The sequence below is a fragment of the Carassius auratus genome, chromosome 5 (assembly GCF_003368295.1).
Source record: "Carassius auratus strain Wakin chromosome 5, ASM336829v1, whole genome shotgun sequence".
Classification (NCBI taxonomy): Eukaryota; Metazoa; Chordata; class Actinopteri; order Cypriniformes; family Cyprinidae; genus Carassius; species Carassius auratus.
In genome coordinates, this window is record NC_039247.1 from 15,414,976 (window position 1) to 15,433,855 (window position 18,880).

The 18,880-nt window shown below is 39.3% G+C and overlaps 2 protein-coding genes across 2 annotated transcripts in view; one reads left to right on the forward strand and one right to left on the reverse strand.

The window, feature by feature from the left end:
- Window positions 1-718: 718 nt before the first annotated feature.
- hspb3 (heat shock protein, alpha-crystallin-related, b3) lies at window positions 719-1,471 on the reverse strand. Its single transcript, XM_026242210.1, has one exon. The coding sequence runs from the start codon at window positions 1,377-1,379 to the stop codon at window positions 927-929; it is 453 nt and encodes a 150-aa protein (XP_026097995.1). The 5' UTR covers window positions 1,380-1,471; the 3' UTR covers window positions 719-926.
- Window positions 1,472-2,856: 1,385 nt separating this feature from the next.
- LOC113077907 (ADP-ribosylation factor-like protein 15) overlaps window positions 2,857-18,880 on the forward strand; it is a 110,410-nt gene continuing 94,386 nt past the window's right edge. The window contains exon 1 of the mRNA XM_026250174.1: window positions 2,857-3,176. Coding sequence (XP_026105959.1) covers window positions 3,120-3,176 — 57 coding nt within the window. The 5' untranslated portion in view covers window positions 2,857-3,119. The remainder of the gene's footprint in view (window positions 3,177-18,880) is intronic.

Here is an 18,880-nt window from a genome sequence, read left to right on the forward strand (position 1 = left end):
CTGTATATTTTAAACAAAACATTTTACCAGTTTTATTAAAATTAAGAGAAACACAAATACATTTTATTTCTAATCTCTGCTTCAGATGCTCTATCAACACGCAAAGATAGATTGCCAAAATAGATTCATTGAAAGAGCCGATTCAAAAGTAGAATTATCATGATTCGGACATCGGACAAATCTCTTTCATATGCAACTATGCAAGACTTTTTGTCATCTACATTAATTTATATCTGTGCGATTAAAATGCAGTATGACACAGACATGAAGCATATAATCTTCTTTGATTAAAGAATATATGAAGAGTTCAGATGCAAAAGCCTCTAAATGCCATCTGAAATTTGCATCTAAAATTAGGATTTTTATCAAGCTCCTATGCTTAGGTTGAGTCATTTTACTTTAATGGCAATGTGCAGGTCCTTTGTCAGACTATTAAAGTGAAATAACTGAACATAAATATAGGAGCCTGATAAAAATCCTAATTTTAGATGAAAATTTCAGATGGCATTTAGAGGCTTTTGCATCTGAACTCTTCATATATATATATATATATATATAGTCTTCTTTGATTAAAGAATATATATATATATATATATATATATATATATAGTCTTCTTTGATTAAAGAATATATATATATATATATATATATATATATATATATATATATATATATATATATATATATATATATATATATATAGCTATATATATAGCAGTTTTTAACAGTATTTTGACACTAAGCATTATGCAGGAAATCAAGCTGAACATTAAACATCTTTGGGCATGCAAAACAAAGCGAAACTGTCATACAAAAGCAAAGAATGTGATCGCTTTACCGGATAACTGATCACAACAAAAATGTTCAACTAACACAGCCCAAGTTTGATAATGTCCTGATGAATAGTGTTAATTCACTGTGTTGTCCTAATCACACGCTGGCCACCATCGGTCCTTGGTCTCCACCACTAGTATCCCATCATGGCACAGCATGGCTTTGAGGTCCCCTGCCTGGAGGTGACGGTCAGGCAGTTGATACTGTCTGGTGAAACTTCGAGACACGAACCCATGCTCGTCCATCCTCACCCCGTGCCGACCTCTGATCAGCAGCCACCCCTCCAAGACCTGTATGAGGATGTCTTCTGGTTTAAACTGAGTCACGTCCAGCAGGACTTGAAATAATGGCTCTCCTGAATCCTCGTCCTCACTGTCTGTTTGGCCCCCTTCAGTGTCCATTTTCACCGGCAGACATTGAGGTCCTGGGAGTGCAAACAGTCGATGATCTTCAGTGCATTCAGTCAGATTCCTGGTTTTGAAGTGCTCCTGGTAGCGCACTGGGCTTGCTATCCAGTGGGAAATAGTGATCCCCTCTCCGGCCATGACACTGGGTGCAGAGGTTCCCTTGGCTTTTTGTGTAGTGAATGTGAAGTAATGCAATGCCGGTAGGACCAACCAAAGCTATTAAAAGACAGTCCCCTGATTAGGTTTCTGGGCCAGGGATGGGGTGGACCATTTTTAGAGCAGGCAAAGTGAACTGATATCTTATTAGGCTACTATGTAGGAAGCTTATACTTGACAAGCATGACACATTAATGTTGTTAAATACACTATTTACATTTTTTTTATAAGACATTATTCAGAAAGAAGTCAATAAACTAATCAAAATTGACAGTAACGGCATTTATAATGTTACTGACTACTACTAATAATAAATGTTTCTTGAGCAGCAAATCAGCATGTTAGAATGATCTTTGAAGGATCATGTGGCACTGAAGACTGGAGTAATGATGCAAAGAGCATACCTTACAAAGAGCATACCTTAAAAGTTTTAGTTCTGTGAAGTATGATGGTTAACGAACAGATATGAATGATTAATCAATGCTGCCATCTTGTGGATGTTTATTATGAGTGCATATAGATGCTGCATTTTTATTTTGCCATACAGTAGAATAGATAATTGGTAACAAAGGGCCCCTGAAAATTTCAGACTGGCTGAACACATCAGTAGGCCTGGAATACAGTTTGTTTTTGTCTTTGGTTTTGTATGCTTGTTTGGGAGTGTACAAAACTTTGCGGTTGTTTCAGCCTTTACTCCAGCCTTCAGTGTCAAATGATCCACGTTTACACTCTACGTTCGATCATTTAGCATATGCTTTTATCCAAAGCTTAAGAAATCATTCTAATATACTGATTTGATAATAAGAAATATTTCTTGAGCACTAAGGTTGAAAAATGTAATTCCGCTTAATATTTTTATGGAAACCATGATATTGTTTTCAGGGTTGTTTGAATGCAAAGTTCACACAAACAGCATTTATTTGAAATATATAAGTGCCTTTTTTAAATAAAAGTATTAATTTCCTTGATAAAATTCTTACTGGCGTGGTCTCAAATTGGTTGGAAGGATGATCAGTTACATTCTGGTATAACTAATTGAATTTTCATGTGAATGAAAAGACTAAAATCTAATTTATGTTGAACATTTGAGACCATAATAAACTGCATATTATTTCAACACAGCAGCAGCATGCAGTGATAATGTTAGCTAGTTTGTACTTTTCTAACTCTCTTTCTGAGTTTTTCTATCACTGATATCATTTTTGTGATGACCTTAGCACCTCCTTTGTTAATAGAGGGAAGAGAGAACTATACACAAATCTTTACATTATTATATAGCTCATCAGAATATATAATGTGATCATTTCAGTCAAACCTCAGTACATTTCTGACAGTGGCTTTTTGATTTTTTTTTGCAGTTATTCTATATAATTCAATGTGTGTATGTGTGTAAAAGTAACTAATCCAATTAGCAGTTTTATTTTGCAATAGGAGTCACTGAGCTGATAATCTCTTGAGACTGCGTTCTACTAATCTCCTTTAGTTGTTGTCTCTCTCTCTCTCTTTCTCTCCCCCCCGAGTATTCACCCACCTCTAGCTCTTGTTTATTTATGAATGGGAATGAACTCCTCTTTTCTCCATCCTTTCATTTAAAGAAGATCCATTGATTCTCTGTCATCGTATAGTGTCGTTCTCTGTTCCCTCTTCAAAGCCATCCTTTTGTCCTCATCCAGTTACTCTGGCTTGGTTTGTTTGTTGTCTGGGGTAACGCTGTTGCTGGGGATGATGTCAGAACACATTCAGCTCTCAGTAGCCCTGTGTAGGATTGGCTTTTTCACGGTAAGCCGAGCAAACGTATCCATATTTTGTGGTACATTTTATGCATGCACCGGTTGGTGCCTTTTCTTTGATTTGAGTTATTTGGATGTTTGTCCAAACTTATTTCGGTGGAATTATGTTGTGTAATAATGCAACAGGCTCCCCGAAGCAACAGGTGACCATATTCACCAAAGCCAACACAACAATAGTTCTTGCATGTAGATTTGCATGTATGATAGCTGGAGTTATAATGTATGTCCGACAGCTTTCTTGAGCTGGTAGCAAAAATGATTAAACTGTGGTGAATATTAGTGTGTGTTTATCCCCAGTGGGCAGAGTGGCAGGTGTTTTGAGCAAATCTCAGGTTAACTTCTGTGCTTTTATATAAGAAATCACAGGGGAACCTTATATGATAGAAACAAAACTCGACTCTAATCCTATTGTTACATGTTCTTTGTTATGACTTGAGGTCTTTCAGCATTTATCTAGTCTTCCAGCTTGAGTTACGTCCTACTGAGATGCGCTCTCTTGTTCTGTTCTGTTTGACTATTGGAATAAAAGTAACTTCTGTTGGATCAAGTCTTTTAAGCTTCCTGTCATTAACATGAAAAGATGTGGGAACAGGAATATTTCTGTGATACCTGGCAGCGGCGATGGTACTGTACGTGGTGATCTGCTTTGGTGAAGATGGTCACACCCTCACATAAATGCTGTATGTTGTAGATATTATTCAATATCCTGTCAGTTTCGTTTGTTTAACGACATTTACACTACCGTTCAAAAGTTTCGATTAAGGAATTTGATTTTGAAAATGCTTTATGTTTTAAAGGTTTTGTAAAATGGAGACTCTAAATGTGATTGATATTTAAGTAATTTTAAGATCGGGTTATTCTACAATTTAAATATGTTGAAAGATTCAGAACTCAAAACTAACTCCCCAGTTTACATGTGAATTATTCTTGTCTAGCCTTCTGTAATGGCTGGATTTGAAATCGGAAGAAATGTGACAATTTCCCTTTGACACACTATTGTTGTTAAATTCTCAAGGCAGTCAGCACAATAAGAAGTTGAAAGCAACAGGTGGATGTGGTGTGTGCCTGTGAGGGTGCAGGTTTTATTGCGTCTCATTAGTTTACTTTAGGGCTTTCATTGAGGCTGCAATGGAGGGGAAAGTCACATGCCTTCTATTTTGGTCCTGGTCTGAAATTGTGCCACGTGGCAAACGGTTGTCAGGCCTCTCACTCTAAACAGACCACCCTCCCTCATTCCCAGTTTTGCATGTGTATTTGTGCATTAGGATGCGGCTGCATGAGTGTTTACTCCATTCTGATGCAAGTCTGACATGTACTTATTCACACAAAACTGTTACTGACAGAACGTAACATTTTTTTTTTCTTTTTCCTATTGTTTATGAGACGTTTTCTTTGTTAACTGCCCATTTGTTCCATTTCATGTGGCCTTTGTGTTAACTGACTGACAGTAACAATGTTTGCTTTCATTAGGTTTGCTGAGAAGCCTCTGAGAAAGTTGTTCGTAGGGAATGTTTGGCTCAGATTGTTCAAAAACCCTGGAGACAGTATAATTCCAGGTTATGACAGTTTTTTTTATCTTATTAGGAACAGGAATGTTATGAAATGAGCTGCATCAATACCCATCAAGACTAAAACGTTAATTAGAGTTAGGATTATAAGGGTTCAACATCAACACCTAGTACAAATTCTCTCATCTAGGTTATTCTTAGCCTGTATGATTTTATTCTACATAAAATAATATATTATGAACAATGTTGGTACCCAAACAGTTTTTTTTTTAAATCACTAAAACAATTTCTACAAATATTTTCTTTTGTGTATTCCACAAGAGAGAGTGTGTTTTGGGAGAGTAAATTATTTCTCTTTAATTATTTTACAGTTCAATTCTTTGGATGATATGCTTGTAGAATATCTAAAAACAGACTTCTATCAGAGGGAGCATCCTATAATTATATGTTAATATTTTCAGCATCTTAAAACCTTGAATCTGAACATTATCTCAGTACAAACCAATTAGAATAATACAGGAATAATATCTAATGCCAGTCTTAGTGTTGCACAGTGATTGTTTCAAAATGTGTATAAATGAACCTCAGATACTTTCTATACAGGAACTACTTGGTGTTGCCATTTTATTCATGATGACGCAAAAAACAATGGACTTTCAAAACAGATGATTTGCAATCCTGATTCTAATTTAAGATTCTAACTAAGATTCTACTTTTCTGTTATGAAATAAAGATCTGAATTCTAAAGGCTTGTTAAATATAATTATCAATATATTTAGTCAAACATTTCCTGAAAGAGAAAATCTGCATCTGCTGAAAGCAAATGCACATATCTGCTAAAAACTATAAACCTTTAGTAGTGTACTACTACAGCACGGACACACTTGGAATAAAAGACACAAAACAAGCAGGTTTATCCCATTTTTTTTTCCTCCAAGTGTAAAATTCCAGTCTTTTATTGACCACTAGTGGTCAGTGTATTTGTTTTATCCAGTGGACTTTTTTATTGTGAAGTTTTAATCCTGTTGACTGGTCTTCCTGTTTCCTGTGTTAATTGCATGCCTTGGGACAGTCGTGGCCTAATGGTTAGAAAGTCTTACTTGTATCCCAAATGTTGCATGTCGACGTCTCAGTACTGGCAGGGATTGTAGGTGGGGGGGAGTGAATGTATAGTTCTCTCTTCCACCTTCAAAACCACGACAGAGGTGATACCATTGAGCTACATAGAAAGCACTGTTTACCAATCCTAGTCTTTGAGCACCGCTAACAGTGCACAGTGTTTATGTGTCCTTTATTTGAACCAGCTATTTAATTCCATGTTCACTCCAGTTTGGGGAGCTCCAGGACCATGGTTGAAAAAATGGTCAGACAGCTTGCCTTTGTGTATATAGACCGTTACAAAAATGTCATTAAGATACTATTAGTATTTGTTATTTTTATTCAGCAAAGAGTGATTAAATAATAATAATAAAAACTGATTTTTATAATGTTGCAAAAAAATATTTCAAATAATGTGAGGAATGCTTTAGCTATTTTGCACACCTGTAGGAAGAACAGAGTCACAGCATTACCTTCCTTCAGATTTAAATATTAGGAATGTGTGGTTGAACTTAATTTTTAATGAAATTTCAGCTCACGTGAGTAAAACGTGAGAGTTTGTTCGCTTCATTTCACCGTGGATTCTTTTGTAAACAAGACACAGGTCAATGCTGGATTTACAGAGAGACTGAGAAAAAGCATTGCTGTTTATATTGGATCCGACAGGAATGGCACAGTACACTTATGTGAATAAAAAATATATTCATATTTCATTTTTCATTATATTGTGTCAATTACTTTGTTCGAGGACTTGATATGTCCTGATTATGTGTACGTTATCTAACCGAAGTCACAGAAGGCTCCTCCAACTATAAAGAACGTAGCTTGTCAAATAGACACACAGAAAGTTTGTTTTCTATGCAAAACTCCAGTCATAGCAGTTGATGTTTAATTCCAAGTCTTCAGTGCGGCAAGCCCATAAAAACCAAGGGTTTCTTGAGCCAGCATCAAAACCAGGATAGAAAACAGCCGATTACTTATTGATTTTCATATTTTTTAATAAAAAACCACCAGACAACGATATAAAATATTGCCATTTCATGACCCATTTAAAGTGATAGTTCACCTAAAAATTAAAATTGTTCAAAATTTACTCTTCTTTCTGTTCAAGAATGTCGATAACCAAACAGTTTTGGAGTAGGGTTGACACGGTTTATTGGGGTTTTACCTCTTTTCCTCGCTTTCCTTCGCTTTAAATAGCTTGTAAATGTGTATTTTACTTTCACTTTTGAATTAGCATCAATTTAGTGTCAATTGCTTGAATGGACAACAACAAGACAGTACAACGACAAACTTACAGTATATTAAACATAGAACTTTTGTTAAATTACACAGTTTAAATAAAGTAAAATATTGCCAAAAAGCACTTTTACACTCTCCTCACTCTACTCATGTGATAAATGAAATCTGACTCCTGCTGCTGATCTGTGATGCGACTGTCGTTCGGCATATTGCATTGAGCAGCTTCGTTTCATTTTTAAGTGTAGTGTCTGTATTCCAACTGAACTAAATTATTTTTACTACTATGAAAAATCAAAAAGGAGAAAAAGTGGTGGTCGGATATAAGAGTAAATGATGAGAACATTTTCACTAGCCCTTTAACATTTCTTTTGTTTGTTAGATCAAAGATTAGGTTATATTGGCTTTTTATGAGGTCTAAGAATATTCTTTTTCAGCCACTTTTGATGAAGCAGTCCAAATTGGCAACAGTGAAGGCCCAACAAATTACAAATGTGTTGACTGGCAGAAGAGTCAGGATTGGAAAACTGTAGTTCTGACCCATTTAGATCTTCCCAGTAAATGGTCTGTATTATTTTGTACATCAGTGAAGTTTCACTTGTTGAAATGCGGGCACTGCAATGCAGAAGTGCCAAGCTGTGAGGGGGAAAGGCTTTTTAAAAGCTTGAAACTGATGATTGCAACATGATTGTTTGTACCAGAGACTAACATTTTAAGTCTTTCAATATGTCATTTCAGTGAGTCCAGTTGTTTCTTCAATCTGGCAGATTTTGTATGGTTTATGGTTGGTATTTTCCATTTCACTAAGAATAATTCAATTTTTATTGAAGAGGAATATTCTTTGAAGAGAAGATGAGTTTCTCAGGAAATCGCATTTTGGTCAAAAAATCAAGGGAAGTGTAATGGGAAGAAATCAGTTAGCATAAACACCTAATATTGTTTTTGGATATTATTGTGCATAATGGCTAGCCTGACTTGCATTATTTCCTGATCCCATTCCACAGGCTTCTCCCATCAATTCCTGTCCTCTCTCAACTAGCAATGCCGTAAAAAAAATCTAACTAAATATGTCAACACAACAAAATCAGTGTTATATTAGCATTATTTATATACTCGTTAATATATTGAATAAGCTTTTATTTTAAAAGATTACTTTTAGTTTGTTTTAGTGAATTTTATATGTATTTTTTGCTGCTGTTACATGGCCAATCTTTATTTTTCAGGTCAGTGCAGTTCAAAAAGTTCTTAAATCAGGCCTAATACCTCCTTTCATACATAAGCAAATTTGAAATCTTCTGTTTGTGCCATGCACTGAAAACCTGTTCTTCATTTAAACTGGAGTGTTTGATTCCAGCTTGATTGCAGCTTGAGATGCACCAGTTGACCAGAGCCATTGAAAAACAGAGTTTTGACATGCTTTGATCTCACCGCCACATGGTGACGTGATTCATGGAGCTCTCAAAAGTTCCGAACAACTCAGCGCTGTCAGTCTGGTTGAATTTAAGCAGATAGCAGTTTCACTATATTTGCAGCCATTTTTGGTAAATGTTGTCTAGGGATGTAACGATTCACCCAAACCACGATTCAGTTCGATTTCTCTATTTTGGTTTCACGAATCGATTCGCAATTGGATGCAGCTGCCATCAGACCCAGCAATCTAGAACTGTTTGACAGTGAGTGACTGGCCTTCTCTTACGCTCGTGACTGCAGTGAGGATCGACTCGATCCGAACAGGAGACATTTGTGCCTGCACCATGGTCAAATCCCACACCATGCCCAGATAAATGGTTCTCTGTATTGGAGAAAGCACACCTTTCTTGGCATTAAGTCTTAACTCCAGGTCTTTTGTGTGAGCGAGAACAACGGCATACAGTCTGATTGAGCTAATATCAACCAATCATCGCACAATGTGCTTAAATCGTGAAAGTGTGGGGTGAGAATGCAAGGCCAAAGGAAGATCCTGTATTAGTAGATTTCGCCCCTAAAAAACAACTTCAGAAACTTCCTATGATGGGGAAGGATGGAGATTGCATCTTTCTAGATCGATTGTGACACGAGTCCTCAGACTTGATTGTCTGCTTTTAGTGCAAGTGTGCTGAACTTCAGTCCTCTGACTGAGAAGACGCAGATCTAAAATAGGACGCAACCCTTTATCCTCCCTTGGAATGGTGAAGCACTGGCTGTATAACCCGGACATCACTATGCGAGGAGGGACCACCTCGATCGCCTCTGTCCTCAGAGGGTGTCTACTTCTGTTCTATTACCAGAGCCTGCTCTGGGCCCACAAGGGTGGAAAAAGCCCCGTTGAATTGAGGCAGAGGAGAACCGAACTGGATTCTGTGGCCTCTCACTACAGTCTGCAGGACCCATTGAGACATGTTTGGCAGTAGTTTCCACGCTGCTAAGTAGTCTATTAAGGGAACCAGTCTCTCGAGACTGACCTCTGGTGTAATCAGAGCTGCTAGCTTGGTGCCCTGAAGTGGCGAACCAGCAGGGGATAGCTGAACTAGCTGCTTAAGAGACCTCTGTGGAGGTCACGAGCCTCTAAGCACCTCTACGTTTCCAGGCAGTAACAGAGAAGCGCTTGTCGGAGACCGCTGCGCCCTGGAACGGGCAGGGTTGGCAGATCGATCTCCTGAAGGCACTGAGGAGGAAGGAGATGAAGGAGATCAGGATATGTGGAATAATCATTCAGGTAAGTTGCTTAGCATGAGCTATGAGTCCTTTCCACAATGGAGACCAGACGGTGTGTTTTTTGTGTACAGTGCACTTTTGAACTGTGGTGCTGGTGATCAGTGAATGACTTTCAGGTTTGGCTGATTTGAACTCCGGTGATTAGGATCGTTGGTGAGTGGGAGAGCCTGGTGTCTCCATGACAGAACATCCCTTTCCATGGCCCGCTCCTAAGGGCCGAATACCTCAATGTCGGGGAGGGTGACCTCAACCATGTGGCGCTGGATCTTGGGGATGGGAAGCATGGAACTCTGTCAGGAGAATGGGATAGAGTATATTGTCTCTAGAGACCCAGGACCTTTCTTTGGGTCCGTAATCTTCCCAGTCAACCAGGTATTCCAATTTGCCTCCCCGATGTATGTAGCTCAGGATCTCCTTCAACGAATAGACGGTTCCATTTTCCAGCACATTAGGAAGAGGGGGTTAGTCAGCGGGACCAGGCTCTGTGGAGAAAGGAGAGACAGGTGAGTGGTAGGGTTAGAGGATTAAGATACTGTGATGGGAGTGGAAGTTCATACCTGAACGGGTTGACTTGATGGATGATGGGGAAGGGACCAATGAATCTGGGACTCAGGTTATGGCAGGGAAGCCTGAGGTGGATGACCCGGGTGGAGAGCCATACCTTCTGTCCTGGGTGGTATGTGGGAGTGGAGGCCCTCTGGATAGCGGCATGATGTTTATGGTGTCAGACTGAATGCTGGAGATGTTGGTAAGCTGAGTCCCAACCCCTCTAACTCTCCTGGAACCAATACGTTACTGTGGGAACATCTGCCAGTTCCCCGGATCTTTCCCTCCGTTTGGCAATTACTCTGTGGGTGGTATCCAGAAGATAAACTTACAATCACACCTAGGAGCGAGAAGAAAGATCTCCAAACTCGGGAGATAAATCAGAATAAGAATGAGCTTTATTGCCAGGTATGTTTACACATATGAGGAATTTGTTTTCGTGACAGAAGCTCCGCAGTACAACAGAATGACAGCGACAGAACATAAAACACATAATGAAAGAATAAAAAATACAAATAAGTAGATAGTGAATGACAATATACAAATTGACAATTGTAGGCAGGTATATTACAAAATGCAGTTATGTATGTACATGTATATTATGTGCAAAATTTAAGTGTATACTAAGTATGTGTGTTAGATAAATAAGTGTATGTGTATATAAATATAAAGTGTAGTGTGTTCGCCGTTATTATCAGCTGTTCATAAGATGGATTGCCTGAGGGAAGAAACTGGTCCTGTGTCTGGTCGTTCTGGTGCTCAGTGCTCTGTAGCGTCGACCAGATGGCAACAGTTCAAAGAGGGAGTGTGCTGGATGTGAGGGGTCCAGAGTGATTTTGACAGCCCTTTTTCTCACTCTGGATAAGTACAGTTCTTGAATAGAAGGGAGGGTTGTACCGATGATTCGCTCAGCAGTCCGGACTACCCTCTGTAGTCTTCTGAGGTCAGATTTAGAAGCTCAAATTAGAAATTGGGGACATCTATCTAATACAATGTCCTCGGGGATGGGAAAACTTCCAAAAACATAGTTAAAGAGTATCTCCGCCGTCTCCATGGCAGTTGGAAGTCCTTTTAGAGGCACCAGCTGGCAGGCCTTGGATAATATATCCACTGCTACTAGGATACAAGTGTTACCGTAGGATGCAGGTAAGTCCGTAATGAATTAGATTCCTAGGTGTGACCAGGGACTTTGTGGAATGGGGAGAGAAAGGATCTTTTCAGCTGGTAAGTGAAGTGGTGTTTTAGTCATTGCGCATTCCCGGCATCCTAGCACGTACCTTCTGATGTCGTTGGCCATTCCCGGCCACCAGAAATGATCTTGAAGCAGTGAGAGGGTTTGATTGGTCCCAGGATGACCAGTTCCCAGTGAAGTATGCATTGTATGGATCAAGGGGGTCCTTTGGCTGTGGGGAACATAGGTGTGAGTCGAAGGGCACCACAGCAGAGCAGGATCAGAGATACTGGCAGCCGCAATATCCTCGTCCAAGGTCCATTGAATGGGGCTGACAATCAGACTTGATGAGAGGATGGGTTCAGGGTAGTCTGACGGATCATCTGGAGCATGGAGTCTTGAGAACGTGTCTGCCTTAGTGTTCTTTGTCCCTTGATGATATGAGATGGTGAAATGGAATCAGGTAAAGAAGAGGGCCCATCTGGCTTGTATGGGATTCAATCTCCTAGCCTCCTAGCAGGAGATACTCAAGATTTTGGTGATCAGTGTAGACTACAAACAGTTGGTGAGCCCCCTCCAGCCAGTGTCATCACTCCTTAAGGGCGGGTTTGATGGCCAGAAGTTCTCTTTTCAAGTTGGAATTATGTTCTGCGTGGAGTTGCCTAAATTGTGACGCGAGCACCGCCCCAAATGCACAAAACGTCCACAAAATGAGAGCAAGCTCCAGCCGTGGGGCGACGCTACCACCTACCCTGCTGTGCCCTGCTTGAGCCTCTTCACATGGGAAGCAGCTTCCGCGACATGGTCCCGCAGGTGGACGTTACCATAAAAGACCAAATGACGGCACACTTCAGCTTTTACACCGAGACAGGAACTGGGACAATTCTTTCATCCTCCATTACTAGCATCGAACTACATTAACGCTAACATTAGTTGCATGCTCTAATACTAGTATTTCCTGTCACTCAGGATTTGTTCAGAGCATAGAGTGTATAGGTTCAGAGATGAAGACTGCCATCTAGTGGTTGGGATATAAACTCATAATGAAATAACTGCCATGAATCTTGTATGATTTGTTTTTTTTTTAAATATTGATATTCCGTTTTTGAGAATTGCCAAAAAAAAAAAAAAAAAAAATATTGCGATACTCATGTGTATCAATATTTTCTTTTACCCCTAGCTGTGATGGAGCTGTAGTTGAGGATGAATCGACGACAGAAATTTGAGAAACCTAGGAATCGCTGGAGCTCTTTGACGGTTGTGGGTTTGGGACAGATTTTGTTGGCTTCCACCTTCCCCTCGTCCATTTTGATTCCCTTGAAGATGATTTGGTATCCAAGGAACTGGATTGAGGTATTATTTAAAGGTAGATAGTCGAAGCAAGGACTCAAGCCTCCGTCTTTCTTAGCCACTAAGAGACTGATTATTACAAATGCAGATCCTACTGAGTTCTGGTTACATAATTTTAATTTATTTATTTATGATAAGTTTTTCATATGGTGATCTTAATGACAGCTTTCCTAAAAATATATCCTATTCCTAAAATGAGAAATATCCCGATATATTGCCTTGTTGACAGTATCACAATGTATCAGAGGTTAAAATATTAGGGCTGAAACTGCCAGGGGCTTTTGATTGGCTTTCAAACTTTTGGAAATTTTGTAAAAGAAGTGGATGTGTCATTGGAGTTTGCAGTGTTACAAGATGGCTACATACCAACCTGTGGCCAGATGTGACTTTGGCACTCTGCACTGCTATAATAACCTTTATTTACACTAGATTTACACTGAAATAAAATCCCATTTCCTTTTGAAGCTAATTTGAAGATGGATAGTATTGCATTTTAATATAAGATTAAGATTTAAGATGGTATCAGCTTCACTGAATGCATTTTCAAGATAATGTGTTCCTAGAGGCTCAAATATTTTCTTTCTTATTTTTCATTCAAATTCTGGGTCATCTGAGGAGAGACTGGGAAGGATTTGGCATGCTGAACAATAACAGTACTTCAAATAGGCAGTCCCTGAACGACACTGAACATTACACAATACAGAAGCTTTTTTTCTCAGAGTACACAAGAGTATACTTAACACTGTTGATCTTTTATGGAGCACCATTTAATGGTTTATTGGTGAAATGAATAATAGAAAATAAATTTTCTGATTAGTTTTAGTACTGAATAATTGTGATTGTTAAATACAAATCCAGTCATATTAAAAATATTTTATGACATGATATAAATAGGCTATTTGACTAAAACAATATAATGTGGAGTTGATAGAGTACACTAATATTAGGCTGCTTTTAGCCTTACTCTGGAGTTGGTTCACTCTCCGGCTATAAAACGAAGTAAATAATTAAATTAGCATAATGATTGTTAAGAAGAGAGAGTCAGAGACATTCGGATCCAATTGCAGCATTTATTAAACAGAATGGTCAGACAGGCAGAGATCAGGAATGGCATCAGGTGTGTCAGGGATAACCAGAATCGTAACCAGAAACCAGAGATCGGGGACTGGCAGCAGAGAATCAGAGTAGGAATAGACAGTCCAAAGGTCAAACACAGGAATAACAAACACAGGGAAAACTGCTCAGAAATGTAGACGGGGCTAAACAAGACTTCGCAATGTGGTGGAGTGAGTGTGCTGCTTATATGTGTGTGTGTGTGTGTTAGCTGAAATGAGGTGCAGGTGTGAGAGCAGATGCAGGTGTGTGTGTGCAATCAGTATCAGGAATGAGTCAGAATGGGAAATGGAGTTCTGAATGAGTCCTGAGTCCTGAGTGGAGTGGCCTCTACTGAAGATCATGAGCACTCCAACTAATGATCGTGACAATGATTTTGTGTAGTGGCTAACTCACAGGGTGATGAATACTATACAAAGACTATGGAGCATATCGCCCAACACTAAGGGTGATACTTTGGGGTGTGGGAGACTGGAGATGCTTATTAGGGAGGAGTTAACAGGTTTGATGCAATTGCATTTTCCCACACTCGCCAGAGTCCATAGGTTTGTGTCTAATAAAAAAAAACTGAGCACATCTCAGATAAATAGATGCTTTTTGAAAATGTCTGATTACTGATGTTAGAACGGGCAAGTTCCCTCCCCAACAGCCCTGTTTTTGGGGTACCCCAACCCCCTTGGGCCTCAGACATTAATTGCAGCACATTCAAAAGGGGGCCCAGCTGGCTTTGATCTTCTAGATCAATGTGAATTTTTTTTTTTTTTTGCTTACATTGTGTGGTGGAAACTAAAGTTTTTGCTGCCTTATGCTAATATGGCCGAGCTAAACACTGATCACTAAACCTAACCAATTACAAAATGTATAGTCTTACCAAATGCCCAGCACCCTCTGTTCTGTTCCCATTACTATAGTTTCTTTCCTTCATGGGAAGGTCCCAACTGTGCATGAATGTGGCCTTGGGTTGTGAAGAAGATTAAAACATTCATCTGAACCGCTTTCTCTTCTGGACGGAGGCCTCACAAGGCTACACTCAGGGACTGGAGCTCACACTGGAGCAAACTCTGGGGCTGGAGCCAACATTGAAGCAAGCTCTGGGGCTGGGATAAGGACTGAACTTATTTAATAGGGCACCCAGTGAGCTTGAGAATGCCACAGCTGGCGGACAGCAAGTTGATGGTGGCATCATCTAAAGCTGTTTGCTGTGGCAAGCGTGCAGAACTCCTGGGCATGCTCAACAAATGTGAGATCTCTGTAGGCTATGGCAGAGAAACGTGCAGCAATTTCCATGATCGCAGGGGGTAAAAAACAAGCATAATAAAAAAAAACTTTCAAAAACTGTAAATAAACCAGGGAGAATGGGCACCGCTCACTTTCTGTTTTTGGTCAGGTATTCTGTCACGGTTGCTTACAGGAGGAGCGAGTAACGAGGAGACATGGAGTACATCAACAAGGAAATTTTAGGGAACTTCAGAAGGGGAGAAACATCTTGTAGCACAAAATCGACGTATAATACCTGATGCTGGAGACAAGGAAAAACAAGGCTTAAGAACAGGGGAACTAAAGGGACACACATGGGAACAAATGATCATAATGGGGAACACCTGCAACTAGTGTTGTCACTGTACCAAAATTTCAGTATTTAGTACCAATACCAGTGAAAATCCACGGTTCTCTGTACCAATTTCGGTACCAAAGCAAAACACAAAAGCATGCTAATTGAACATTATTTTTTATTAATAATGTTAAACAAAAATTAAATGTATAAAACCAATGCAATTTTTTATACTTATTTAAAATTGTCTCAAGTTTTTCTAAAACTAATAAAAGTTTGAAAAAAGTAAACAAGTTCCACCCCAAAGTTTAGTCATAGTTCTGCTGCCAGAGAAAAACATCTGTAAACTGTTGTCTGTTTTAGGGCTTGCTGGTGTGTTTCAGGATCTTTGTCAGTCTGCAGCTGTAAAAGGAAAATATAATATACTTAAGTGAAACAATGGACTGAGTCTGACCAAATGCAACATTAGATCATTGACCAGCTAGAAAACCTTTCAGTAAATAACAAACCTCAGCTGTTATAATAAATTTAGCTAAAAATTTGAACTATTCATGTCAAGGCAGCTTCCAATCAATTCTGTGCATGGTGATTATGATTCTACTACTGTAAATTAACTTGTCATGACAAACAACCTCTTTTAAATGAACTGTACATGTGCATTGGAAGGTGAGCAGGTGAATTTACCCATCACAACTGCAAGGGCCCACTTTGATCACTGTGTGAACTGTGCCAATTGCTGGATATAGCTATATCCAGATGGTCCTGGTAGGGGAACAAAACATTCCCCTTGCCATAGGATCTCTCAATAGGCCGTCTAGACCAGCCTGAGCCCAGACAGATACAGCCTCCCATCAAATTAGTGTTTGTCAGATTTATGGTAATGGTCCGCAACAGCCTTCCCGTCGGTGACATCAAGATTTACAGCTGCATGCATCCCCCCACCCCACTTTCCTTTCTGGGGGTTTGTCACCTCCCCACACATTGGCCTTATGTAGACATAGGGGGCTACAACCCAAAGAAATGGCCCAGTAAAAGACAGCTTTCTGGTGAAACAGAACCACCCAAGGTAGGTCAGAACAATGGCTGCACTGGGTTTGATAATCCCCTGTGATGAGGCTGAAGTGTTTGTGCTGCATGTGAAGCGCAGCTGGGGTGCCTTTCGTGGGCCATGACAGTAGATACTACCGCTCTATTGTCTGAGAGTTTCTCCTGTTTTAGATAAAGGGCCATGGGGGCTAAGTTGAGGGCTTGAAGGGGAACTGAAGATGCCCATGTATGTAGGTTACTGGGGTTCATAAATGTGGCCAGCTACAAGTAACCTGATATCAGCAAGAGGATCACCTACTGGGAAATATTTTGCCCGTCCTCATTCCAAATTTTTTCCACGGCTGTTTTTATCCTCTGTCGGAAGGCTTGTGTTATGCAAAGACTTGACATTACTTAAGAGATGTTTACTGGACAAATAATTATCAATAATTATCAATCATGCAGCTCTTAAAAAACCAGCTTTGTTTTTTATTTTTTGTGATGGGTCATTATCTAACACATATACTAATTTACTGTTTTATATTATTTCTTTTCAAATACGTGATTGTTTAGGAACATTATGTTTTATTTATTTTTTTTGTACAAATTTGATGGTATAATAAATGCACCTTTTGCTTTTGCACTATTGTTTTGGTTTAGGAGAGAAAATTGATCTGGACATTGTGGACTCACAGATATGCAGCTTCACCAAGCATGGTTTCAATGTGTGTTAAGCCAAAGTATATACAGTATGTGTAATTTACTATTAAGACAATGTTGAGAAAGCTTCAACAAATCAGTAATGAAAAAAAGATTGTGATGGATAACAGCAGGGCTTGTCAGCTACAAGTAAATACAATACATACAGTGGTAGCTAGGGGGAGCTGTAGCCCTATATAGTAAACTTCAATGAAGCGGCTCTTGAAGTGTGGAGGATCTTTACTGGTTTAGATTGCAGGTATGAAAATACACATTGTCAGGCTAACATGTTGCAAAGCAACACAAAAGACAATGAATTAAAAAATTCTGAATTCTTATTACACAGAAAAATGGGGCAGCAGATTGTCACTGAGGATGTACCCTTAAAGGTACACAATTTTAAACTTTCTACCCCTAAAAGTTACATATTGGCATAAGGTGCAAGTTCTCCCAAGGACAAGCTTTTGTACCAATTTATGCGCATTCTTTTCTGAGACTTGGGGGAATAAGTGCGTGCAAAGATTTCTTAGAAAAGAAAGTGTGACACTTTTGCCTATAAATGCTTCATTAAAGTTGTTTCTATGTAGCACAGCTTTTAGGAAGTATGAAAGCTAACTGTTTTCATATTTTGAATACACTAAATACTTTAATACGGGAAACATATCATCAGGTTTTATTTTAAGTTGCACAACGAACTTGAAACTCATTGAGTTTCAAATGTAGTTTCTTTCCAGATTTACTCAACGATGTAGTGTAGTAACCAGTCTGTGGTTGGTATGGTGAGAGCATGTATTTAGCATGTATGGAATGCATTTTTTTTTTACCTCTCTCCATATCTGGCGCACCACTTTACTGGCACAAACTCCCACTCCATAACAGTCCATATGACCGCTCCCCCTAGCCCTCCTATGCTTGCCAAACCTCCATAAGCCACAAACATCAACATGAAGAGAAAAAAGATGAATGAAGCCCCCCCACCACCATTACCCCAGACTGCCATGGACTCTCACTAGGAGCTGGAGTGTAGTCAGAACTGTGTTATGACTGGTGTTTGTTACCCTGTTGCTCCATCTGGGCATCCATATAAAGCACTGTCAAATCAAAGGTCACCTCTGAGCCCTGCAGACAAGTGTTGCTAGCGGGTGTCTGGGCAGGGAAGGGTCGCTGGCTGGGATGATAGTGAGGTGTGTTTGGGAATGCCAGGCTCAGACTGGTCTGCCTGGGTCTGTGTCTGGTGTCGCTCCCGACTGCCCCTCCCCCGCTCGCAAGCTCATTGGCCCTTACTGTAGTCTGTTTTGGACACAATAAAAACAAACCTTACTGACCCCAAAATATCCTGGAAAGACATCAACATATTAATTACTGCAGGAAAAGCTACTGATGTTGGCATAACTGCAGATTATGTATATGTTTAAAAAATAAATTGTGCACTATTTGAAATCTGGGAGACCCCAAGGCCCTTGTAATGACCGCTTTACTTTCTTTGCATTTTTTGTTTTACATACTTTGACATTTGACCTTCTGATAATTGATTATAAACCAGTTTTTATCCTTGCAATTCATAACTTTGTAATTTCATTCATTGTAGTCCAGATATGTAAAAGGAACAAGTGCTACAGGCTAAATGTTACTTGCGAAGATCGGTTAACATATTGGGACAATACATTCCTGCCAGCTGTTTAGTCAAAATACAATAG